Below are 26989 nucleotides of genomic sequence, written 5' to 3'. Positions count from 1 at the left end.
GTATTCCAAATTCTAAGAATCGGCCAATACCGATCCAACACCAGCGCTATTTTTTTTTCTACACCACTACAGAATATCAATACTGCGTTTGTGGAACTAATGGTAACTCTTTTAAAATTTATTCGTCGTTCCAGCCCTACTTAACTGCATCATATATTATAAAAATAAAAACTCCACATTTTGAATGTTTAGCACATCATATAAACTGAGTTTCTTTTGTGTGTGCTGCTGGGCCACCCTGCTTTCTAAGATATCGGTATCAGGCATAAAAAAAATCAATATCGGTCAACCACTAAACATAGGACAAATATAATACACAATACTCAATGTTATACTTACATTTTTGTAGTCAAAGTTTGTTGATAGGATTCTGCTGGCACTGGTTATAGTGTTATTGTTACCCCCTCCTTCGTCTCGTGTAGAAATTTGTTAAACTTGGCCTGTTTTTTAAAGGAGCCTTGAAATAAATGAGATCATGTTCTCCGTGAGACCACACTCTACTGTTTCCCCATCCACCTCATTTTCTGAAAAAAAAAAAAAGAATGATCAGTGTGAGCTCGCGGTTTTAAAAATTTTAACAATTATTTAACCAATAAAGTCAATATATTTTTTAATGGGCATTCATTCATCAGTATAAAAAAAATTACTTCTATTTAGAAAAATAAACAATAACTCTGTATGTATACACTCTCAGAAAAAGGTACAAAACTGTCACTGGTGCAGTACCTTAAGGTACAAAAGCTAAAAGGTACCAATATGTATTTAACAATTATTTAAACAATAAAGTCAATGTATTTTTTAATGGGCATTAATCAGTATAAAAAAAAATTACTTCTATTTAGAAAAATACACAATAACTCTGTATGTATACACTCTCAGAAGAAGGTACAAAACTGTCACTGGTGCAGTACCTTAAGGTACAAAAGCTAAAAGGTACTAATATGTACACTAACAGAGAAATTTACTTTTTTCTGAGAGTGTATGATTAGAAGCAATATTATTTAAATTAGCAGCTCAAAGACTAGAAACTTATTTCACGAGTTTTTACCAGTTTTGATAAATAATGGTAAACAAATTTCACTTGACTTGCTGTCCTTGGAAGGGCTCAAAGCCGACGCACGCCTTGATGTCCGAGCTGAATCGCCTCAGTTGATTGTAACCTAGTTCGCTCGTGATGACTGACAGGACTAAATGATTAGGACACTACTGGACTTATATTTAGAACTTTTTTTTTTTTTTTTAAATATGTAATTTACCAAATAAAACTGATATAAATCAACACGGATGATATTCGTAAATTATATAATTTCAGACTGACTAGGAGAGGCGTTAAAATAAAACAAGCTAGTCATGCGTATCTTTCAGTGAAGCACGGTTCTGTGATCAGCAGTAAATCTCTATTCAAAGGCCAGAGGGCGCTCTCGCGCTGAAACTACAAATACGCCTTGTAGAAGAAACCCAGGAAATATAGCTCTGTGTAGTAAATGCTGCTCCATCTGAAAGCACGTGATGATGATTTACTGCTGATTACAGAACCGGCATTACTAACAAAATGCACATGACAATCGCATTCGATTAATTGTGCAGCCCTATCTGCCAGATATGTCAATAGCAAAGATATAAGGAGAGAGAGAGTGTGTACTTCTGTTGAATTCTTTTCAATGCTGATTGCTCCCACACACACACACGTCATTTGAACTAAAACTAATTTATATATGTGAGAAAAAACATTAGCTGTTACGTGATTTATGTATAACCAGTGGTTCTCTAAATGATTACTCGCCCAACTCTCATTATTAGCTGTCATTCCTGTTGCATATGAGAAAAATCAAATGGCAAATGCTCAGTGTTACAAAACAGGCTAGTGATACTTGTTTAAACCACGCTATCTTGGTCCAAGAGACAGTGCAGAAGTTTGAATTCAATGCAGAATTCTCTGTTTGAAAAGACAGATGTCTCTGTGATTTAGACTAGTTTAGAGCTCTTGAAACACCTCTCTGACATTCTTAACAGCATTGACAGGGAAAATGGCATAAACATTGTGCCATGAATGATCCAGTTATAAGGCTTTACAGTCGACAAATCACCAAGATTTACTTTGGATTGAATATTGCAACACTGAATGTAACCATTTTATTTTGGCAGGAATATGGTGTATTCATATTGAATGTTATTGTTATATTAAATATATTACAGAAGTAATGCAATATAATTACAGTAATTCGTTGCAATGATGCAATGGTTATATATGTATATTCATATATTATTATATGTAATCATATAATATGTAATCATATGCACACACACACACACTCCCCTATCTATATATATATATATATATATATCACAAGATGGGTACACTGTTGTCATAAAGGGACGGACATGGTCAGCAACAATACTCAGGTAGGCTGTGCTGTTTAAACAATGCTCAATTGGCACTAAGAGGCCCAAAATATGTCATGAAAATATCCCACCACCAGCCTGAACAGTTGATACAAGGCAGGACGTATCCATGCTTTCATGTTGTTTATGCCAAATTCTGACCCTACCATCCAAATGTCTCAGCAGAACCAGTCTATCCATTTTCGTCTGACCCCTGGCATCAAGAAGTCATTTTCACCCACAGAACTACCGCTCACTGGATATTTTCTCTTTTTTGGACCATTCTCTGTAAACCCTAGAGATGGTTGTGCATGAAAATCCCAGTTGATAAGCAGTTTCTGAATTACTCCGACTAGCCCCTCTGGCACCAACAACGATGCCATGTTCAAAGTCACATCACTTTCCTTCCCCATTCTGATGCTCGGTTTGAACTTCAGAAGATGTAATTTTGTCTTAGATATTTGCGATAATGATCAGTTGATCTGGTGTTCCTAGTGTTGCCAGTGTTTTTTCCTTTGTTGTTTGATTAATATTTAACAACATAAGGTGACAGCAGTGTAATATACCATCTGCTGTCTGCAGTCTTTTTAAATATATTTTTATGTATATAATTGTATATTATACATATTTTAAAATTGTATTGCATACCTGATGCTGCCATAATAATGACAAATTTCAAATGTTTGCATGCTTTTCTTCTTCTTTTTTTTTTTTTTCTTAACAGCTCCCACTCACTGTAGTGGAGCAGTTATGAAATATTGTCCTTATAAATAGTTCCTATCATTTCAGTAATAAATATGCATGCAAATTACAGTGAAGTGCAACAGTTACTATACGGTGTTTGGCAGTGGTCAAAAAGATTTAAAAGGTGAATTTTGAATCGATTTTGTCTACTGAAAATTTATTAAAAGGATGTTTCATCAGCTGAACAAATTACATGTTCTTAAACGGTGCAATCCATTGAACACACTATACTTCTATCCCTCACAGCCTCATTTTCATTCCTGTCAAAGATTAAATATGTCACTACCCTGACTAAAGTCTATGAGTCTGTATCTGACTCAAGACAAACAGAGAACAACTACTTTGCATCGCATACTTAAGGTTTGTGAGGCTTTATTTAAATTATGGACTGATTGATGTCCAAATTCATGTGCCAAGCTAATAGCTTCTTGACTGTACTTTGTATTCTATTAAAGTGTCTGATCACCCCCAACACCCCCCCCCATTTCAAGAGAAAATGTTACATTTATTTGTTGCTTTTTAAAATACACTTGGTTTTATTGCAGATTTACTGAAAGGTATATTGTAATATAGCATTGTTGTTAGAAAGTCTTGAGACATTTTCTTTTGTCAATAGTCAGGCTGCTGTTCATACATCTTGTGTAAACTACTACCCAGGACCATTTTTGACCCAGGAAGAAAATGACGTGGATATCAACATGCAACACCATAGATCATGTGAAATACCATGCACATCCTTTCACATCCGTTTAATGTATGTTGGAATAAATAAATCATGACAACAACTTCTGACATCCATTGTTTAAATGTTTATATTTCAAAAACAAACTGAAGTAAAAATATAATTAAAATGTTATAACATATTTTTATTATATACTTTTATTGTATGCTACTCCTTTTTATAAAAACGGCCTTATTTGCAATTTAAATGTTTGTTTACAAATTACTTTAATAATGTACCAACTAACAGGGTTTATTGTATAGTTTATTGCATTAGTTGATATTTTTTTTTCCTTGGGGGAAAAAAAGCATTGATGTATTGTACCTGATTGCCTGTATGTCCAATTAAATCGAGATCTAAATTGAATCAAATCGAAAGCTTGTGAATTGAAATCAGATCATGAAATTTGTCACAGTACCCAGCCCTTATTGTTACTGTCATTTTATTTTATTAGCGCCAATTGACTGTTTAGCACTTAGCCTAGTTATTTGTGGTAATGTATTGCTACTATATGACAGTCACTTTAGAATTTGCTTCCAAAAAAATTGAGAAGCTTGTACAAAGACGATTTTTTTTTTCTGGTATGCTGACAGAACTGGTTGAGTATTGATAAGAATTTTAAAATTAAGAGATGAATAAATTACATGCAGCCTGATATAGCAGTCTGATATAGAATACATTTTTCTCATATAAAACCTCATAGAAATGCCTTGACTGACATTGTATTCGGAACAAATTTAAATTAATATTTAATTGTCATATTGATTCTTTTAAAGTGAACTGAAAGTGAAAGTGAACTGACATGTGGCCAAGTATGGTGACCCATACTCTGAATTTGTGCTCTGCATTTAACCCATCCAAGTGCACACATGCAGTAGTGAACACACACACACACACACCGTGAACACACACCCAGAGCAGTGGGCAGCCATATTGCTGCGGCGCCCGGGGAGCAGTTGGGGGTTCGGTGCCTTGCTCAAGGGTCTCACCTCAGTCGTGGTATTGAAGGTGGAAGAGAGAGCTGGTCATTCTCTTCCCCCCCCACCTACAATCCCTGCCGGACCTGAGACTCGAACCCACAACCTTTGGGTTACAAGTCCAACTCTAACCATTAGGCCACGACTGCCCCATAATAATTGTCTGGCCACCCTGCTATAAAGTGCATTGGTGGTGTCTTTGCTGCAATTTTCTCCCATCTCCACACATGATCTGTGGCCCTCAACCAGAGTGACCATTGTGTTCTTGGTCACTTTATTTGCATTTTCCCCTGATTTCTTAGTCTTGCCAGCTTAAGGAAGAGTCCTGGGTGTTCCAAACTTTTTCCATTTAAGAATTATGGGGGCCATAGTGCTCTTGGGAAACTTCAGTGCAGCAGAATTTTTTTGTAGCCTTCCCCAGATCTGTGTCCTGACACAGTCCTGCCTGCAGGCAGATCCTTTGACCTCATGGCTTGTTTTTTGCTCTGATAAGCATTTTTTTTCTTTCCCCAGCTGTTAGACCTTGTATAGACAAATTATGTCCAATCAATTGAATTTGCCACAGGTGGACTTCAATCAAAGCGCAGAAACATCTCAGGCTGTATCTGAAAACTTATAATTGCTGCCTCCGCAGGCATTGTACGGAGATATGAAGGTGACAAGGCACATCTGAATCAAGTGATCGTGTCACATACTGTCTGCTGAGAAACCTGTATCTAATCGATTTTTGAAGGCAGTGTAGAAGTATTCTTCACTGCCTATGATGTCTCCCTATCGATTCTGTGACAGTTCGTTTTAAAAACGGCATCTGAAAGTTGCAGTTGGTGGGCATTTTGTGTAAATGAAAGTTTTTAATAACTTTCTTTAAATGTTCATGTAATTTCTAGCATGAAAATAGTATTGTGCTAATGAAATATATGCTTAGTTATCAACAAAGTTTCATTTTGTTGTAGATCATTAAACTGTTATTTTACTTCAGAAGCACTTTAGCATAAAGGCTTGTTCACACCGGGACGAATATCGCGCGCGATTATCGCCGACGTTTAACGCCTCGTGACTAAACAAAGGGCGCCAATGTGACTGTGCACACCCGACGCGCAAAACGCTAGGCGTAAAAGCGTCATTTAAAAAAAAACGACTCGGGCTCGTTTTTTGGTTTGACGCGTCGCGTTAAAAACTGGCCGACCAATGAGATTGGCGCTTTTGTTCACGTGCCTGGAGCTGCTGAAGTTACAGTAAAACACGACTTGGTGGCACTCAAGCACAAAACGGTCTTGCCGAGCACACATTGAGACGAAGAGGAAGTAAGATGAATGTAGAGTTGCTGGTCTTATTGGTGTCTGAACACAAAGGGCTTTATGACAAACGCGACAGCGACTACAAAAATCTCGATAAGAAGGCGTCGTTATGGAGAGGAATTGCAGATCAAATAGGATTCGATGTGTACCGGGCTATTTCTGTTTTTCATTAAGCGCCATCTAATGTCAGGGAGTGAATTTGCACGTTCACTCGGCTCATCGCCTGCGAAAATCGCTTGGGTATGAACACAAAACAAAAGACGCGTCGAAAAACGTCCCGGTGTGTACGAGGCTTAAGGCTGCAACAAAAAGTGAAAAAAGTAAAGGGGTCTGAGTACTTTATGAATGCACTGTATGTTTGGTTATTATTTAATAAATTATGCTAGCGATCAAATATTAAACAGTAATCCATATTTGTCTATATGATCAGCAGTTCTGTTACCCTGCTTTCAAATTACAAAGGTGAAACATTCCTTCACCCGGGTTTTTTTTTATGGCCATTAGATAGATTATTATTCTGTTATTTAATTCTGTTATGTAATCTTAATCATAAAGAAATTAAAAATGAATTTTAAAAAAAGAAAGTAAACACTGTAACTACCAACAGTAATCTAGTATACCCATGGACGCTTGGAAACATTTTTTCTCAAAGGCCAGGTAGCAGTTATTATGCATACAGTACACAGTGATTATGGCAGTGATTATATGGCAAATGAAAATTGTGCAAGAGGGCTTGAAATCTGGTATTTAAAGTTCAGTGACAGCAGGAAATCTCCGGGTGCATTAACAGACAGTCACAACATTTAAGTAGGACACTTACAGAATGGACACATTTATGTAGATTGATATAATGCATGCTTTAAAAGAGCTAATAACTTGATTAGCCGAAGTTTGCAGAGTCTGTAGGCCGAAGTCTGTATTATTACATACTCAAAAACCTGTGTAAATATCGTACAAGATAGGTAAGATGGTCATACAAGATGAGGTTGTTTTGTCAGTGAAGGAGATGCCTAATTATGCTGAAAACTGTTTGTGTCAAAATGGCTTGTTGCGTAAAAAAATGACTTCCTGTGTGCTAAAGTTCGGCTCAACACCAACAGTTGGCCTTCAGTACAATTCCAAGTTGTCGTAACTAAGCAAAGGGTCTGAATACTTAGGACTATGTGATATTTCAGTTTTTCTTTTTAATAAATCTGCAAAAATGTCAACAATTCTGTGTTTTTCTGTCAATATGGGGTGCTGTGTGTACATTAATGAGGAAAAAAAATTAACTTAAATGATTTTAGCAAATGGCTGCAATATAACAAAGAGTGAAAAATTTAAGGGGGTCTGAATACTTTCCGTACCCACTGTAAATACTAAAATGATTCTGTAGGCAACAAATAAACTGCATTATATGCCTGATGAGAAATCTGCTGCATTAAGCCTTGCCAGTTGTTGCATATTTTTCAACAAGCGTTTCAACATGAACAACACATTCGGCTTGACTTTTTTTTTTTTTGACATTTGACAACAATCCTTTAAAACATGCAGCTAAATGCAGTTTAACTAACATGATTAGAGATTATGTATTGTAATCTGTTTAGCTTGCTGGACACTTGTTGATCTCTGAGTCTAAACTCAGAGTATAATTTAGGATGAGCAAAGGACGGATGTTTAGCAAGGTTTAAAGATTGGTGTTATTAGGTCTGCAGTCTCACCATTTTTGTTTTGTCCGTGCATAAAGTAATTCCATGTTCACTTCTACAGCATTGCTTTTTAGTAATTGAGGGTGACATGAATTATCTCAGCTGGCCCACTTGAACTTACACATATTACACTTAATATTCAAAAAATGTATGGAATGAATGTAACTTTTAGTCCCACAGACCTTTCCCATCATATTGTTCTTTCCTTTCTTCTCTTGCTGATTTTCTTCAGTTAGCAGAGTAAAGACATGTACCACAGTTTAGCAACCAGAGACTACATTTTACAGTAATCATGTTATACACTCAAGTGCTATACAACCCTGCATGTACAAACCAGTATGATTGGTGTATTAAAAAGCCAGCTGAAAATTTTGTATCTAGCAACAGAGATATTTTTTTTGTGTGTGCTATCAATTTTGCACGTTTTAAGGCTGCATTTACACATATGACATGTACTTAATCCTCTCTCCCTCTATGTGGTCTATGGTTTTAGGTCTCCTGATGTGCGTGACGTGGTATAGCAGCGCCCCATCTGAGGAGTGCTTCACTGCTGCCATTAGGAGCCCTTGATTCTCCTCTTCCCTCCCCTCTCCTTCCCTTCCCCCCCTCCCTGCCCCCCCCCCCTTCCCTGCGTTGCTGCGCTTGACGTCATGAGCATAGTAATCACACTGGGAGTCACCACACCTGAGACACCTTACACCGATATGGCCGCTGGATCAGAGTAAGTTTCTGTTATGAGCCCTTTTTCCATCAAAATGGTTCTGCTTGCGGGTTCCTGGTTGGTGCTTATTCTCAACCTGAATCATGCGTTTCCACAGCAGAAAATTAGTTTCAGTTTACTTTGGACTAGGGCTGGGTGATATAGCAAAAAAATTGATCAACGATATAATGTTTCATATCATTCGGTATCGATAATTATTGACTTTTTTTTATAACCTTTTTTAAAACAAAGAGCAATAGAAATTTTTTTTTTATTTAACCACTGTACTTTTAAATTAACCCAATTTATTGAGACAAACAACAAATATTTTTTGTTTTAACAATCAAACACAAAATAAAAAGTTAAATATCTAATTTCTAATGTTTTATATGCAGATTAAATAGGTCTTAAGGAAACTTTTGTCTCCCGAGGCCACAAGAGGGCGCAATGAGCAAAACAATGCAGCGCATTTAAATTGTCAACGCAAGGAACTAGCTCTATAAAAAAAAAACGTGCATTAGGTCTAAATTAACAAAACAGCATCATGTATTTATGCATTGCTTAATCCAAAGTCACTTATAGCATGTGCCTATATCGTGCGCTATATCGAACATTTTTTCTATCGTTATCGAAGAAGGTGTACCGTCGATAAATATCGATACCGTTTTATCGCCCAGGCCTACTTTGGACTATAGTCACATAACACTGCAACAAAACCTGTTATGTCAAGCCTGTGGAAACACAGAGTAAGTAGCCGGCTGGGCACTGGCCAAGAATGGTGTCAGGCACAGAACATGCACCATTTTGGTGGAAAAGGAGTAGTGAGGGTTGTTTATTTAGTGCATTTTTTTCTCCATGGTTAAGAGTAACTGTTACATTAAGAGAGAAATATGAAATTCACAGTGGAGTTCTGTGAAGGCAAATGCATTAGTTTAGACTGAGAAAAATAAACTGAATAATTTTGTCTTGCATGTTAGCCTGTATAGCTGGGAATACCATTAAAGCATGTCAACATATTCTGTTACACCAAATACACAAAATAATGATCTTTAAAAAAGCATCATATGACCCCTTTAAAAATGTACTGAGTCACTTGCTCATGCTGAATGGCCAATCACAAGCCAATCAATACAAAAAATTCACAGGTGCCATGTCAAACACTCAAGATAAGATTTCTCTTTGTTTAATGTTTAGACATAAATTTTTTTCATGATGTTCTGATGATGTGCTGATCTTCCCCCACACTATATTTATTTTGGATCACATTTGTTTTAAAAATATCCTAAAAAATGTGATTGGCTGAGTTGAAAGACTAAGAGGACATGATTATTATCCAATCAATTTGAACATGGTTTCCATAACCACCACCTCTTTTCTTTTGAACAAGGTACTTTTTCATTCCTCCTGACTGCCAAAGGCAGTGCTAAACACTAGTGGATCATTGTGGCACCAGCCAGATAGAATATGCCAACAACATCATTGTGACAACAAGCCAAAAATTATAAGCTGCATTAGCTCAGCACTCAGGCTCTTTTGCTTTCATGCCTTCTAGAGATTTTTCATACTGCAGCTTTTTGAAGTTGATTATTATGTGTCTATTTTTTGGAGGTGCTGGAGATGGTGCTGTTTGCAAATATTTTGGTCAATATTGACACACAGTTATTATTATTTAAACATGAAAGTCTTATATCACAATGAGTCATTTTATTTCATGATGGTTAGATGTCATATGATTTATTTTTATTTTTTTATTTTTTACAGGAAATAAGGTTTTTATCATGCCGAAATTTTAGATATCATTCTTGGTAACAATTCAGATGCGACAGCAGTAACTAGTATTATTCAATTCATTTCAAGTCACTTTTTTTATAGCGCTTTTCACAATACGTATAGTTTCAAAGCAGCTTTACAGAAATGTAATGTTTTTGCATTACAGTTAAGAGTTACAGTTAAGATACAAGTCATGTGGTTAGTTAACATCACATATTAATTTAATCAGAAACAATGAACACCTAAGGATGAGAATCCTTCGAATGCAGAAACAGAAAAGCAAATGGAGATGAATTAGTGTAGCTGTTGTTTATAACATTTCAAACAAAAGACAATCATTTGCATTTGATCAGAATATAACTACAGTACAATGTTATGAGATGAATTATTAGACTAATCTAAGTAAAAATAAAAATCTGCAGTTATTGAAGAGAAGTAATGACATACAGTCACTAATAAAAACAAAGAACCAAATTACAAGCAACAGGAGAACTAAATACAACTGAAAAGATACAAATGAAATTTCAGTTTTTCAGGTAGGTCTATCTAACATAATTATGAATACAGAAATTTAATTGCGATTAAATGACTACATAGTCATCACTATATGAATTAAACTTATGTTGAGTCCAATATATTGATACATTTGAATTTATCCTGGATTAAAACAAGGCAAAATAAGAGCATCATTGCCTAACAGCATTTCACACAATAATATTTTTATAATCGTTTTATATATCAAAGTTTTTAGTAGTTTTTATAATTGTTTTATGTATTAAAAATAATTTGATTTAACGGTCAGCCATAGCTGGTGTTAACCATGTTGATGCAGCTTGTCCACTAGTCTTGAGTTTTATTTCTGTAGTGCATGTGCACCATGGCTGTTTTGTGATACTCCACTTTATCTGCAGAAGACAGTAATCTTAATTTGGAGTCACTTAAAGGGAATCATTTGTTTGTACTTTTTACTTAACAGATGATGTTTTGATTTGTTGCTTTGTAAAATATCAAGGCAAAAAGAACCAAAAGAAATCCGTGTGAGATGTTAAATGTGCCTTTACAGACAGCAAGCTATCTGAAACACCAGGCTGTTTCTGGAACATGTTCAAAAGCTGGGTCTATTTGTAAATGAGACAAAGCATATTTTTTGGGATACCTCTGAATTCTCTTACAATGTCTGTCAACCTGTTACATTGCTTGGGAAACCAGCATTTTACAGATCCAATTCTGGTTTAGTGTTTGCAGCACGGAATAGGCTACTTCTACAGGTTATAGGGATACTGCATGGCCTTGATGACCTGGTTCAGGTGTGTTTGATCAGAGTTGGAGTTAAAAGGGAAGGTCACACTACACTTTTCATTCCATTGACTTTCATATGCATGCGAATGCAGGAGACGCAAGATCATGAGATCATGCAAATTTAGCTGCCTTCAAGTTTGGGTTTGATGAACTCTCATTTGCAAATTCATATCACACGAAGACATATGACCAATAGAAGAATTCTGCTCTCTTAGCTGAATTAAAAGAATGCAAACTTTGAATCTGCGAGTTTGCATGCTCAGTCTAGTGTGATTGTGGCAAAACATGGTAGCTCTCCAGGAGCAGGGTTGAATTTGTGAATTGATAGTGGAAATGGTTGGAAATTCTGACAACCAGTGTCAGACAATCAGGTAGCAGATTCTCTTTCCAGAAATTTGTTTCAAACAGGAGAATTGAGGCTTCACTCAGATATAGTGCAGAGGTCCACTGAGGCAGATGTGGAACTTCGCATCCGAAGTGACCACTCAGTGTTGCTCATGGTTTGCAATGACAAAAGGAGTCTAGCCAGCTGAGGCAGGATTTGCTTTCTCTTAAATGACTAAACGTCCTACTCAGTTACCCCATATCCCACTTTTATATTACACAGTATCTTCCTGTACAAGCACAGAGTACTCTGTGGCACCTTGATGGCCTGCTGATCCATATTACCTCTACTCCTAAAACTTTTAGGGGGTAATATGGGGCAGCTTCATTTGTAAATTTCATCTTCTTTTAAATGGATGGCTGTGTTTGGGTTTTCTCCAACAACTTGAGTGTGGCAATGGGTCCAACCTTTTTCTAGTACAGTGGTTCTCAACCCTGTTCCTGGAGGCCCCACCTGTTGATCTAGGTCCATTTTTTTAGGAAAACATGTGCTTTGTTTGGTGGGGCTCCAGGAACAGGGATGAGAGCACCTATTCTAGTGGATTGTGAACCTGCTGTTGTTCACTCCATTACTAGCCCTAGAGCAACCTCCACATGATTACGCTATGCTTCAGGTTGGGATCTGTTCTCTGGCTGCCACCAGTCTCAGACAGATCAGTTGTTTGTTTGTAACACTGATGTTTTTAAGGGTCCTCAAAGGTCAAAGCAGAGGCCATTTGGATTGTGAAGGTTACCACTCAAGTCTGTAGAAAGGCCCAGTGTCTCATGCCTAGTGGAATCACTTGTTATTCCACTAGAGCTGCCTCTTCCTCTTTATTACCTTTGCAGGGAGTTTCCTTAGTGGACTATGCTTATTGCATCATTTTAGTTTTTCTATTTGAACATGTGAGTTCTGCAGATCAATATGTTTGACCTTAATTACTTTTCAAGTGAGAGGCATTCCTTATGACTGTCTTGTTATGGGTCATCCACTAGTTCTTAGCACTATTTCTGGTGGGCAGGAGGAATGAAACAACAGTTGTGGGTTCTGTGAATTACAGATGATCGCCATAGTTTTTTGTCACTCTGAACCCTCAGCTTATATTGTGACGTGATTTTGTTGATATATCCACTTAGTCTATCTTATCTGACTGGTGCTGTGATGATCCACTAGTGTTAAGCACTGTCTCTGGCAGTCATCTGGAGTTTACAAAACCACATTTACATATATAACTAGCATTTTATTTGCCAGCTTCTCAAAAATCTTTCTTTCTCTCAGTCCTGAGTCAGTTGAAGCGAGCCCAGCAGTAAATGAGAAAAACTACTCAAGTCGCAGCTGTGGGAATGCACAGAGTCATGGATATGGGGGCCTTCCCTATGCTGTAAGTTGATTTTTATTCTTGTTTTTAATTTTTACAAATTAAGGATGGACCTTTTTCACATTTACGGGTTTCTCAGCAGCAGAAGTCGTCATAGTTGGGTAAATTTCTATAGCGGTGAATGGGAGACTACAAAAAAATATTTTTTTTAGCATTCCCTTTTGCTCAAATTAAAAAAGAAAAACTCTACAATAATGTTTTCATGACTTTCAAAAAGAGGAAAAAAATGGAAAGAGAGACTGATAATGGCAGTCAGAAGAGAAAACAATGTCAAATTTACCTTCACTCCCATAGACGCTGTATTAGAAACAACCTCACAGTAGTGGTAACTAGTTTTTTGTAATCTGATGCAAAGGTAATACAATACAAAGTGTTATGAATGTACTTAACATTTTTTAAAAATATAAAAAACTGCAGGATTTGTGATGCTGATGACCATTAAAATGCAATATCACAGTCTGTGAAAAGGGTCCATTAAGTGATATTGTCATTTTAGCCAATGTGTAACCCAATAGCACCTCATTAATGCATGTAGGAGCCGAAATGTGTTTTAATAAGGTGATATGTTATTCTCATTTTGACCACCGAGTGGTGCTGTGAACGATACAAGATTTTAGTATATAGTTAGCCCTCCTACTGCTGTAGGTAGGTATTTGACCCAGAAAGGCAAAAGGTTTTTGACCATATCGCAAAGCATAGCAACGTAGCGCAGGGACACCAACATGCGACAAGCGCTAAACTGCTGGACATTGTAAACTTTGCTTTGGTGTATGTATTGGATATTGAACTTGACATTATTCAATTTGGTGTTTTGTGGAACCAATAAACTGTGTATGTTGATGCAACAGAAGAATGATCATCTCGTTCATTATGGAGACATGCAATAAGGAAGAAAACAACATTACATCAAACAAAGTAAGCGCGTCAAAAACCTTGGCTTGTTGAACATGGCTTGTTGAACTTTGCTTGTTGAACTTTGTTTGGAAACTTTGACACGTTTGGATACAAAACAAAGAGGACGCGATGTTAACGGGAGTCGATGGATTTCGTCTGTGTTGGGGAGTACTTCTGCAGTTATTTATCACTATAAAGGATGTCACGATGCTGGATTTATGACTTCTAAAGCCAGCTGAGGAACACAGTAACAGCAGATCATCTAATGGCGCCCAACACACTGAGGCTGAGGTATGTGAAGCGCTACACTGTTTAATGGCTTTTAAGTTTTGTGCGCACAATAAAAATGCATTAAAATGTCTGTTCGCGATGCAGGCAGATAATAGACTTTGGTATTGACTGTCTGTTGCAACGAACTATTAAAAATAGTCTATACCTTATGGAGATTCGCGACGCAACTTCAGATAAAACTGTTGGGTCTGGTGTGTCAGCTGCTAGTAAATCAAACGGTGTGGTTAGCAATGTGGAAGTACAAACTGAAAAACGCGTGGTAAAGCTTTCGTTTAAAGCATTATCTGATAAATTAGATAAGTTGCAAGCTGTCAGAAAAGCCAAGCTGAATGAGGCAAATAATATAAGAAAATCCTTGCAAGGTTTTATTCAGAAGGGTAACAAATTACAGGTACAGAGCGCACTTGAAGAGCTCATTGAGATATGTGATAATGCAAAAAGCATGCATGAGTCCGTATTGGGTTTACTGCCACCTGATGAAAGGGAAGAATATGAAATGTGGTTTAAAGCAAAAATGATGATTAATGATGAGTGCATTGCTGATGCAAGTCAATGGGTTTTGTGTAATGAAGGTAGTAATGTGTTTGTAAGAGAATGTGATGTTAATGATGATGGCATTAATCCAAATGTTGATAGTAGTAAACGTTAAAAAAAAGCAGCAGGAGCAGTAGTAGCTACAGCACTACATCCTCTGTAAGGATAAAAGCAGAGGTAAATAGAGCTGCACTTGTTGCTTGTGTTGCAGCTTTAAAGAACAGGCATGCCCTCAAGAAGCAGGAGCAGCAGTTAAAAAGGAGAAGAAAAGGGAACAGCCTGATTTGGAGGCTGAACTAGCTGCATCCACTGCTAAGCTGGCAGTGTTAGAGGTTTTTGAACAAAAAAGAGCTTCTCAAGGATCTGCAAGTGTCACGAATTCCCACTAAGAAAAGGAAGGAAAGAAAAGGTAATCTGGCCATGAGTTAAACCCTATGGCACAGGAATACAAATCTGGAGCAGGGAAAGCATTTCAATAAAGTGTCTGTTTACTATCAGCTGGCCAAATAGTTGATGTGCGACCTAAAACTCTTGGAGTGGTTGGTTGCCGGGTTACGGAAGAGGCTTCAGCAGTCCTGCTAAAAGCCTGAGTTTGCAAGACTTTGAAGATCGTGTTTCTCTGAAGTGTTTGAGTTCTTAGATGGTCTCGCTTGGGCGGTGTTACGGCGTGGGAAGCGCTTGTAGCGCTCACCAAGGTGAAAGCCAAAGTTCTTTAGAGTGAGTGAGCGAGCGAGCCACGAGCGAGAGCGTTGTGTCCATTTTAAGCAGGCTGACTTTTGTCCAGCCCACTGGTCGTGGTCCAATCAGCTGGTGGCTGCGGGGTTTATCCACGCCCCATACGGTTCCTTATCATGCATGAATCACATGCTGTTTGTGGCGAGTATTTCTGCAAGTTTTTGAGAACTTCTTATAAAACTATCATCACCGGAAAATGATGCTGAATATCAATTATTCACTTACACCAATGTTCTGTGAATAAAACAAGCTCTCATTCAAACTCAAACAACAGGTATTTTGCATACACAGTAATCGTAATTAACTAAAAAGAAAAGTTATAAAGCAGCGATTAAGATATCATGGTTTCAATAACACATCACACATATTTAAGACATAAAACATATTATTTGTGAATATAGTTGCTCCGATACTTTCAATGATTTTCAATGATTGTCTGTGTACACTCTGTTTCTTTGTCTGTGACAAAAGGGATTTCAGTCAGGGCAGAAAGCAGATGTTCAATGGGTCATGCGGCAGTCACGCGGTATAGATCCCGTGTTCGCGGGCCTGAGGGCATCAGTTAATTTACTCATCCTTTTCCTGCTGGATATACTAGTTCTATACATTCACGATCACGAGGTATCCATATGTCGTGAAAGGGCTTTTCAGTCCTGATACAAAAGATCTCTGTGGTATCTCTTGATTAGATTAATTCGAAGCCTCATGATGGTGATTCAGTGGCATATCTGTGTCCTGTATATGAAATCCCTACACAAGTGAGAGTTGGATTAACACTGCTACAAGCCAACAGTATGGATTTAATAAACAATGGCAAACAACAGTTGTACATGGAACATCACAGCATACAACTTCTCAATTAAAGGACAAGCAATCTATATACTATGTTGCAACTGGTCAGAATCCATCTAATGATATACTTACCATAATGCATAGGCAAAATGAGATCACAACTGCCTTGGTTCAACAGCAGCATTCAATGTCATTGCCATCATGAGATATTCCCATATTTGACAGGGATTCTCTTCAATACAGAACCTTTATAAAAGTCTTCGAGCACGGTGTGGAAGGAAAAGCCAGTAAGGCAGATTGTTTGTACTATTTAGAACAATTTACGAGAGTTGTTGTGTAGTTGTCAACATATGGCGTGGTTACACAGTAGCAAAGAGTCTTTTACAGGAACATTTTGGAAATTAATATAAAATTGCTACTGCTTAAATTGAAAAAGCTTTTGCTTGGAGACCCGTGAAATCTGACGATGTGAAATCACTGCAGTGCTTTATGTTTGTGTGGATGTTGCAATGTAATGGAGGAGCTCCAGTACATGCAAGAACTGGATATGCCTGCAAACATGCGAAGTGTTATTTCAAAATTGCTTTCTGACCCTCTGTTTGGCGATATTCAGGAGTCATTGTTTGGTGTCACTTGAACAAAGACACTGACCAGATTTAAGTCACAGCCTAAGGAAAGAATGAAGGGAAATACTTTTGCTTCTACGGTAACAAACATAGACTCACGTTCAGTAATTGGGAGTTCAAAATCAGACTCGGGGGAAGACTGACATGGTTGTTTGCCTATGCTGTTCTAATAATCACTCATTGGAGGAGTGTGATCAGTTTAAATAAAAACAAAAGCATAAGGAAAAGATATGTTTTCTCAGGGAAAAGGGAGTTTGCTTTGCATGCTTGTGTACTGGGCACATGAGGAGACAATGTAAAGGGCATTTAACCTGCAAAGTTTGTCATCAAACTCACCCTACGGTGCTTCACATCAAAGGGCAATCAGCAGCTGTGAAACCGTAATCATTGGATAACAAATTAGTTTCTTGCAAAAACATGTGGGCATACAGGGGCCCGTAAGGACCTATGTGCATTGTCCATTCTCCCAGTACAATTTAAATCCATTAAAGGAAACAAGATCACAAACATATGCATTCTTGGATCCGGGTAGTTCAGCTACATTCTGTTCAGAACAGCTTATACAGAAGCTGAATATTTCAGGTAAACGGGTCACGTTTCTGCTCAGTACAATGGGGCAACAAGCCATAGTTCCAGCTTACTCTTGACTGGGTTGGAAGTATCTAGTCTGGATGACATTAACTTCTTTCATCTCTCTGAGGTTCTCACACAGCAGAAAATGCCAGTAGGTACTGACAACTTGATATCATCTGAAGTTTCCATACCTATCAAAGGTGCACATCCCAAACATAAAAGCAAATGTCGACTTGCTGATTGGTACCAATGCTCCAAAGATGTTGGAACCTTGGGAGATAGTAAACAGCTATGGGACTAGCTCATATGCTGTTAGGACAGTGTTGGGATGGGTTGTCAATGGTCCACTGAATGGAAACTGGTGCACTAGATATGGAGCCTCCAACTGCTACAGTGAATAGGATTGCGGTGTGCAGATTGGAGGAAATGTTAATCAATCCATACAATCATGACTTTAATGAAAGAACTGTGAAGAAAGAAATGTCGAGGGAGGACATCAGGTTTATGGAAATCATGAAGCAGTCAGAGGTATGTCAAGATGGGAAGCATTGTTTGAAGTTACCTTTTAAGACTAAAGAAGTCCATCTGCCTAAAAGCAATCTGGCAAAGCAACAGATCCTTGGTTTGAAGAAAAAGTTTCTCAACAACCATGGTTTTCACCAGGAATGTGCAGGATACATAGATGTCATTAGCAAGGGCTGTGCAGAAGAAGTACCTCAAGAACAGCTGCACTGTGAAATTGGGAAAGTATGGTTACATCCCTCATCATGGTGTCCACCATCCAAGAAAATTGTCTATTTGTGTAGTGTTTGATTGTAGAGCAATGTTTCAGGGAACATTGTTGAACAACAAACTTCTGCAAGGTCCTAATCTTACCAGCTTATTTCTTGAAGTTCTCACTCGTTTCAGACAGAAACCCATAGCTTTTATAGGTGACATTCAGTCTATGTTCCATCAAGTGAAGGTTGCTAAAGAAGACAGAAATTTGCTTCGTTTGCTTTGGTGGCCAGATGGAAACATCTCTGAAAGACTTGTGGAGTATATGATGAATGTACATCTATTTGATGCAGTTTCCTCTCCAAGCTATGCAAGTTATGCACTGAGGAAAACTTCAGATGACAATCAATTTGATTTTCCATCTCATGTGACTCAATCCCTCAAGCAGAATTTCTATGTGGATGACTGCTTGTTGAGTTGAACTACGGAAAGAGGAAGCTATAAAGATGATGAAGGCTCTTTTTGCTCTGTGTCAGAAAGGGTCTCAGTGGGGCAAAGGGCCAAAGTTGAGAGTTGAAATTTAGATAGAGATGAACTTCCAATTGAAAGAGCATTGGGCCTACAATGGTGTGTGGAAATGGACTCATTCCAATTCAAGTTGGAGGTAAAACATCAGTCTCTTAACAGACTTGGCATGCTTTCGATCACCAGCTGTACGATCCTCTGGGGTTCCTATTGCTAGTCATGTTGTCTGCCAAGATGATGCAACAGGAACTTTGCAGGAGAGGTTGTGGACAGGATGGTGCCATACCACAGGGCAATTTAAGCCAGTGTAAAAGATGGTTGGAAGATCTGGAGTTGTTAGCTGCATTCACTGTGGACAGATGGATTAAGCCAGGGGATTTTGAAGAACTTAGGCACACTCAACTACACCATTTTGCAGGATGCCAGTGAAAATGGATACGGCACAGTGACATATATCAGAATGTCTAATCATGAGAACTACATTCACATTGCCTTTCTTTTTGGTAAAGCCAGAGTGACACCACTGAAGGCTGTAACCATTTCCCATTAGGAGTTGATGGCAGCTGTGCTTGCTACTAAGGTAGACGCAATGTTAAAAGAAGAATTGAAAATCCAGATAGACGTTTCAGTGTTCTGGACTGGCAGTACTTCAGTATTGAAGTACATCAACAATGAAGACAAGCGTTTCCGTACATTTGCGACCAACAGGATCACAACCATTAGAGAAAGAGTTGAACTCTCACAATGGAGATGTGTCAGTTCTAAGGACAATCCAGCTGAAGACTCATCAAGAGGAAAGGTCAGAGACTTTCTGAAGAACATTTGGTGGCTTGAAGGTCCCAGCCGCCTTGTGGTTGCAGGAGTATTGGCCTATAGGCACACTAAAGAATCTCAATAGACTCTGATGAAACGGGGATCAAACTAGAAATCACAGTAAACCTCATTAGTGCGAATGAAGTGTTTAATCCTACTGACCAGCTAATTGCTTACTTTTCTGAGTGGAGGAGGCTCAAAATATAAGTCACCTGGTTTCTAAAGTTGAAAATGATCTTGTTCGAAAGAATTTGCTTGAGAAAGAAGCAGAAGGATACAAATGCTGGTCATCCAAAGAACCAAAGAATCCAAAAGATAATGGCATACAGTCTGAGCAATCAAGAGTCACAGCGACACCTAAGAGTCTTGTCTTGACACTGGATAATCTATTGGGAGCAGAGAAAGCCATCGTTCGCTGTTTGTCAGCAAAGGAAATTCAGTGAGGACATTTCTGAAAATCTGGGTCATGGTGGACGAAGTCATTCTTTGTCCACAGCTAGGAGGAAATTTTGGATTACTAACTCCCACTCGGCTGTCAGGAAGATCATTTCTGGGTGTGGCTTTTATAGACGCCATAATTGAAGAGCAACTGAACAAAAGGTGGCAGATCTTCCAAAGGAGAGGATCCTTCCTGATTTACCACTATTTACCAACACTGGAGTAGATTACTTTGGACCAATGGAAGTAAAGAGGGGAAGAGTAACCTGTAAAAGATGGAGTAGCATTCACCTGTATGGCAAGCAGGGCTATCCATCTTGAGGTAGCAAGTTCATGTGTTACGGCATTTTATTAGCAGGAGAGGACAGGTGACATATCTAAGATCTGATAATGGTACTAAGTTTATTGGGGCACAAAGAGAACTGAAGGAGGCTCTTGCTACGTTGAAACATGACAAAATTCAAGGAGTGTTGTCACAGGTTGGAATTTGTTGGAGTTTTAATCCACCAGCTGTTTCACCATGGAAGGAATGATACACTCTGTAAAAAGGGTTCTCAGCTCTGTTGTAAGTCAACAAAGGTTAGATGCTGATGGACTTCACAATTCTCTGTGAAGTGGAATCCATTTTGAATGATCGACAAAATACCAAGCTGTCTTACGATCCTAATGACCTGGAGCCTCTCACGCCTAATCATCATCTTCTCTTGAAAGCTTTACCACCTGGTGTGTTTGAACCTCATGACCAGTGTATGAGAAGGTGATGGAGACAGGTGCAATATCTTTCAGATCTGTTCTGGAAAAGATGGGTACGGGAGGCAAAAGTGGAATCAGAAGAAAAGGAGTTTGGTTGCTGGAGACAGTAATTATAGACTCTTCGGCTCCTCGTAGTTACTGGGCTCTTGGCAACATCTTCTCTTGAAAGCTTTACCACCTGGTGTGTTTGAACCTCATGACCAGTATACAAGACGACGATGGAGACAGGTGCAATATCTTCCAGATCTGTTCTGGAAAAGATGGCTACGGGAATACCTGCCTGTGCTTCAAGAGAGGCAAAAGTGGAATCAGAAGAAAAGGAGTTTGGTTGCTGGAGACAGTAATTATAGACTCTTCGGCTCCTCGTAGTTACTGGGCTCTTGGCAACGACCTAGAGATTTTTTCAGATAAGCGTGGTCTGGTACGTTTGTGTGAGGTTGCAGACCAAAACCAGCATCATTAAAAGACCAATAACCAAGCTTTGTCTATTACATGAAGTTTAAATAAGACTGTTTTTCTAACTGAGTGTATGATAATGTTTTGGCTCCTTCTTTTTATTGTATTTGAATTATGTTTGTCCACCATTAACAATTAGGGGTCGGGGTGTAGGAGCCAAAATGTGTTTAATAAGGTGATATGTTACTCTCATTTTGACCACTGAGTGGCACTGTGACCGTTACAAGATTTTAGTATATAGGTAACCCTCCTACTGCTGTAGGTAGGCGTTTGACCTGGAAGGGCAAAAGGTTTTTGACCACATCGCAACGCATAGCAATGTAGTGCAGGGCCATGCAACAGGCGCAACACACGACAAGAGCGAAACTGCTGGACATTGTAAACTTTGTTTTGGTGTATGTATTGGATATTGAATTGGACATTATTCACATTGGTGTTTTGTGGAACCAATAAACTGTGTATGTTGATGCAACAGAAGAATGGTCTTCTTGTTCCTTATGGAGACATGCAATAAGGAAGAAAACAACGGAACCTCAAACAAAGTAAGCGCGTCAACCTAATTATTCCGGGATCTGGCAACTCCGTAGCTTAAAGTATTAGACTTAGCTCCTACATGCATGGTGCTGAATCATATTAAATAACCTTGTGCATTATGATACATTTATAATTTCAGTTCCACTAGCCTTGGCGCACAGTATAAAATTGAAGTGAATTTACCATGAACTAAATTGAGTTTATTGTAACAGCCAAAGCCACAAAGTCAAAAACCTGACTTGAACAGAACTGCAAATCAACCTGGACATAAGTTACATTTGCATTTAATCATTTAGCAAATGTTATTATCCAAGGCAACTTTCAAATAAGAAACATCACAAGCAATTTGTCTTAAGCCGTACGGTTCCTCATTTTTTTTAAAATAACGTTTACTTAAATTAAGTTTATTTAGTTTTATGGTTGTAGTTTAATTAAGATACTTTAGCCAAAACATTCTTAGCTATATTAAATATTGTTTACTTTTGAATGCCACATTTTTGTTTTTCATTCCCACCTCTTCTTTCTTCCTACCCCTTTTCCCTGCTCCCCACCTTTCATTCTCTTCCCCCTCTCTCTTTCGTTTTCCCTTTTGTTGTGCCTGAACACCGTTGTTTGAAGATGCAACAGTCTTCCATTGTGTGTTGTCAGGATCATAACTATGGAGCTCCACCCCCTCCCACCCCTCCTGCCTCCCCACTCTCCCAGACCGTTTTCTCCCATACGGAACGCAATGGTACACTGGGACGATCGCGACCCTATTTCCCCACCAATGATCCAGACAACTCTGCTGACAGTGAGAGCTCTTCGGAGGAGGAGGAGGTGGTGGAAGGCGCAATTCAACCTTCTTGGTGCCCGTGCCGTCTAATGGAAGATGGCTTTCTCATTAAGTGTGAGAGATGCAGGTGGGTGATTTGTATCTGAATATTTAATTTCAGATTTTACTGTGCTTTAGTGGTATCTAAATCACAAGCAGATTTTCACACTGAAAATGACAGTTTCGTCACTGTCTGAGAACAGTTCGCACACCCAAAGAAAGTAAAATACACATGCTTTAACCCTTCAGAAAATACTGATTTCACTTGATTTAATGCCAAATACAGTCCATCACTGAAATATAACCGATGATTACGGGAAATGTCAACATGTTCCCCTAAGCTAATGATCTTATTGGTTGGTGAAACTTTTATTTTTGATCTCACAAACAAATAAATGGCCATCAAACTGAATTCACTTTAGTAGAGAGACAATTTTACATTTTTGCAGAGGTCTATAGTTTAATTTTTAACGTCTTAAAACAACAAACAAACAAAAGTTTGTCCAGCCTCAAATGCCTAGGCCTTAAATCAGCTCTCTGTATATGTAAATTGGCTAAATTATCACGGCAGTGGTTCACCTTTATAAGAACCAATAGCTTCACTCCGAGTTATGGCAATTAGTTATTGCTGTAATGGATAGAGAATGTGAACTGAAGGACTGTTCTTGTTGCAGGGGTCTGGAGAAGAAGAAAGGGCTGGATGGGCAGCACAGAAAAGCAGAGAATGTTTCAGGTAAAACTCTCTTATATGATAATCAACATGATCTTACTCACTCTGGATCACTTAGCTTCTCAGTTTTAGTTTCAAAGTACTTTTTCAAAAATATCGTTTTATGTGTTTTCAATATTGCCAAATCATCAATAAACACAATAAAAACTGTGCCAGGAAAAATGTGTAAATAAGAATGTAAAATAAATAAGGTACCAGTATTGGCAATAAAACTATATAGTCAAGTCACTTTTATTTATTCATTCATTCATTCTTTCAAAGTAGCGTCACATTAATAAATGGAAAAAATAAGAGAATCAGTGATGCAAAGTTCATCAAATATGAGAGAAATTCAAACTCTGCTGTAAAGCAGCTCTAACAAGACAATAGTGTCGTCATTCAGTCAGTTCAGTGTTTATTCAGTTCAGTTCAATGTCTGTGTAAAGCTCATTAACTATGAAACAAGTTCAATTCAGCTGTAAGCAGTTCCACAGAAGACCATGTGATGTTATTCAGCTTAAATCAGTTTGATGTTGATTCAGTTTGGTTCTATGCTTATACAGGAAAACTTTGTCATGGCATACTTTCATGTTGACTTGATAAAGCCTTGTCTCAGCATTTAAAGGGGACATCGGATGAAATTTTAAAGGGGTCATATGATGCGATTTCAAGTTTTGCTTTCACTTTGAAGTGTTATAAGCTCTTGGTGCATAAGGAAGATCTGTAAAGTTGCATAGACTAAAGTCTCAAATCCAAAGAGATATTCTTTATAAAAGTTAAGAGTCAACCACACCTACCTAAAACGGCTCGTTCTAACACGCCCCCACATACCTACGTCACTATGTGGAAATATTTGCATAATGCCGCCCAAATGTGCACGCAAAGAAAGAAGGCGTAACTTTAATTCTTGCTGTTGCCGCCGCTGCCATGTTGTGGAGTCGCTGTGTGTTTCGTTGTGAAAGCGAAACTACTTTGTTTGGCCTTCCAAAAGAGGACGATATCCGCTTCGTCATGCCTGGAGCTGATCCGTGCTGGTTGCTGAGGAAATACAACAACTTTGCGCTGTGGATCACCGGATCGGCTTTCACCGTGGACGTAGCGGAGTCCAGCCCGGGGTCGTCACATGTGTGAAAAATAATGTGTTTTTTGAACATTAAAGCATGTCAACATATTCTGTTACACCAAATACACAAAATAATGATCTTTAAAATAGCATCATATGACCCCTTTAACTTTTTTAGTATTTTTTTTTTTGCATTTAGTTAGGTTTCTGGCGTGTCTGCCAGCTCAGAAAAGCTGAAAAAAAACCACACACAGCCAGTTTGTTATGGGCTGTCTGAGTCTGAAACTGTCATCCAGAAAGCTGTTTCAATTTGCAGCCGATTTGTATGTAGATAGCTATCTATTTAAATATGACCATCTCCGAGCCATATACGGAGTCCATGGCAGCACTTCATGTGTATTGTGTCTACACACCCCATGGAAGAGAGTGGTGGAGTGAGCAGTAGCTCATTATCATTAAAGAGACATGCACTGAAACGGGTCGCTGTGAACAGAGCTGTTTTTGAGAAGGTGAAAAGGGTGTTGTTTTACACGATCATTGAGGAGTTTTATCCAAAGTATGTTGCAGACATTTCATGAAGACCCTAAAGAGTCATACCAGCAGGTGGAAAATGGGCATCCGATGTCCCCTTTAAGTTTTAATATTTAACTGATAGTTTTAATAGTTTTGATGGATAAAGAAAGATGATGTGTGAAAGTTAAACTCACTGTAAAAATTTGGAGAACCTCTTGCCCACAATAATTTGGATAGAAAGATTTATCAACCGTACATAATCCAGATAACATCTGTCCGTTACTATTCAACACTAATAGTAACAATAAAACCAAATGCATTACAGTTAAACAGTTATACTTAATTCATAAATCAATAGATATATTCAACAAGGCTTCAATGACTGTTAAGAATATGGTTACAGATGTTCGGGGACAACTCTTGAATATGATGATCAGAGCAGTGGCTGATTTCATTTGTTACTTCTCTTCCCAGTAATACCTTTCTTTCATCTGTTGCATTTTCTGACAGTTTTTGAACAATAAGTGTTGTTTTTCTGGGTATGTTTTTATATTTCTAAATTTATCACAGTGAGGGATAAATTAAGGTTTTGTTTTTGTGTGTGTGTGTTTTTGTCTCAACCTCACCATGCTCTCTCGTGTGCTGATGGTTAGACATGCTGAGTCTTGAGCTTGTACTATTTATTCAGGTTTTTTAAGGTATATTTGATACTTAATTTCCATGATCTAAATTCTTAAAAATGAAAAGTTTGTTGTAATTTGAAAGTGTGTAGGCCTTCTTGCATTATTATGCTGTTACATTATGATTATATATTCAGTGGCATAAAATGGTCTTTAAAATGACAAATAATATCGCTTATCGTAATTATTTCTGGGGCAATATATCGCACAACAAAAAGTTGTTATCGTGACAGGCCTAGAGCTTGATTTATATCTGCCTTTACAGTGGGCGAGAGCAGTGCAACAGAGAGTGGAGATGAGGACATGTCAGCCTCTGCTGTGTCGTACACGGCCACTCAACACACACCCACTAGCATCACTCTCACTGTCAAAAGAGTCAAACCCAACAAAATTAAGAAGAGAAAGAAGAGCACAGAGAAAACACGCACTACTCCTAAAGCCAAGAAGGTTAAGGTATAACACATACACGCACAATCCTGTTCACATGACATAGACGGCAAATGTGAAAAGTCTGAATTGTAGCTGAATTGTCACTTCTGTCAGAGCAAGTGAACATGTTCATGGAGTTTGAATCGTGTGTAACTCAGTCTCACTTTTTCTCAGTTTTCCCATCCTCTCTATATTATATGATAATAAAAATTTATATTCTCATTTCAGGCTTACAGAGAGGGTTCCAGAAAATCCATGAGAATGAAGGTATGGACACAAATATGCAAAAAAAAAAATTTGATCCGCCTCTTCTTTGGAAATAAGCTTTAGTACTGTTCATTACCATAGACTAATATTAACCAGATGAATCTTTAATCAAATACACCCTCTGATTGTTGCAGAACTCCGCGTCTGAGGCTAGTGTTCTGGATGAGAATACAACAGAAGGATGGGAGACACGAATTCGCCAGTGGACGGACCAGTACGAGGAAGCTCTGTCTAACCAGTACAGTGCTGATGTACAGAACCTCCTCAATCACTACTGTGCCAACGGCAACTCGTCCCCCACCCCATCTACTGTCGCCATGGACACCATTAATAGAACAGAACTAGCCTGCAACAACACTGTGTTGGGCGCGCAAATGCAGGTATAGATGGGTTTCACAGTTCATCAAAGTGTTAAAGTCTTAAATTCACTTTAAGACTGTATCATGTATTAAATGTCATAGATAGTATTTATAAAACACAATGGGGAGGGGGGAGGGGGGTGCACCAGTAAA

The 26989-nt window shown here is 38.2% G+C and overlaps 1 protein-coding gene across 7 annotated transcripts in view; it reads left to right on the top strand.

The window, feature by feature from the left end:
* Nucleotides 1-26989, top strand: part of LOC107710169 (SET domain-containing protein 5-like) — a 44826-nt gene that overhangs the window by 4752 nt on the left and 13085 nt on the right. For 3 of the 7 annotated variants that reach the window (XM_016514909.1, XM_016514910.1, XM_016514908.1), the window contains 7 exons: nt 8304-8531; nt 13222-13324; nt 22621-22904; nt 23491-23549; nt 26047-26234; nt 26439-26477; nt 26612-26857. In XM_016514909.1, the coding sequence (XP_016370395.1) occupies nt 8461-8531; nt 13222-13324; nt 22621-22904; nt 23491-23549; nt 26047-26234; nt 26439-26477; nt 26612-26857 (990 nt within the window). In that variant the 5' untranslated portion in view covers nt 8304-8460. Of the gene's footprint in view, nt 1-8303; nt 8532-13221; nt 13325-14169; nt 14507-22620; nt 22905-23490; nt 23550-26046; nt 26235-26438; nt 26478-26611; nt 26858-26989 lie in introns of all 7 variants that reach the window. The other 4 variants (XM_016514914.1, XM_016514912.1, XM_016514911.1 and 1 more) reach the window with 4 other exon arrangements.

The sequence above is a fragment of the Sinocyclocheilus rhinocerous genome, unplaced genomic scaffold (assembly GCF_001515625.1).
Source record: "Sinocyclocheilus rhinocerous isolate Xijiao unplaced genomic scaffold, SAMN03320098_v1.1 scaffold447, whole genome shotgun sequence".
NCBI classification, from domain to species: domain Eukaryota; kingdom Metazoa; phylum Chordata; class Actinopteri; order Cypriniformes; family Cyprinidae; genus Sinocyclocheilus; species Sinocyclocheilus rhinocerous.
This window is presented reverse-complemented; position numbering and strand designations above follow the sequence as displayed.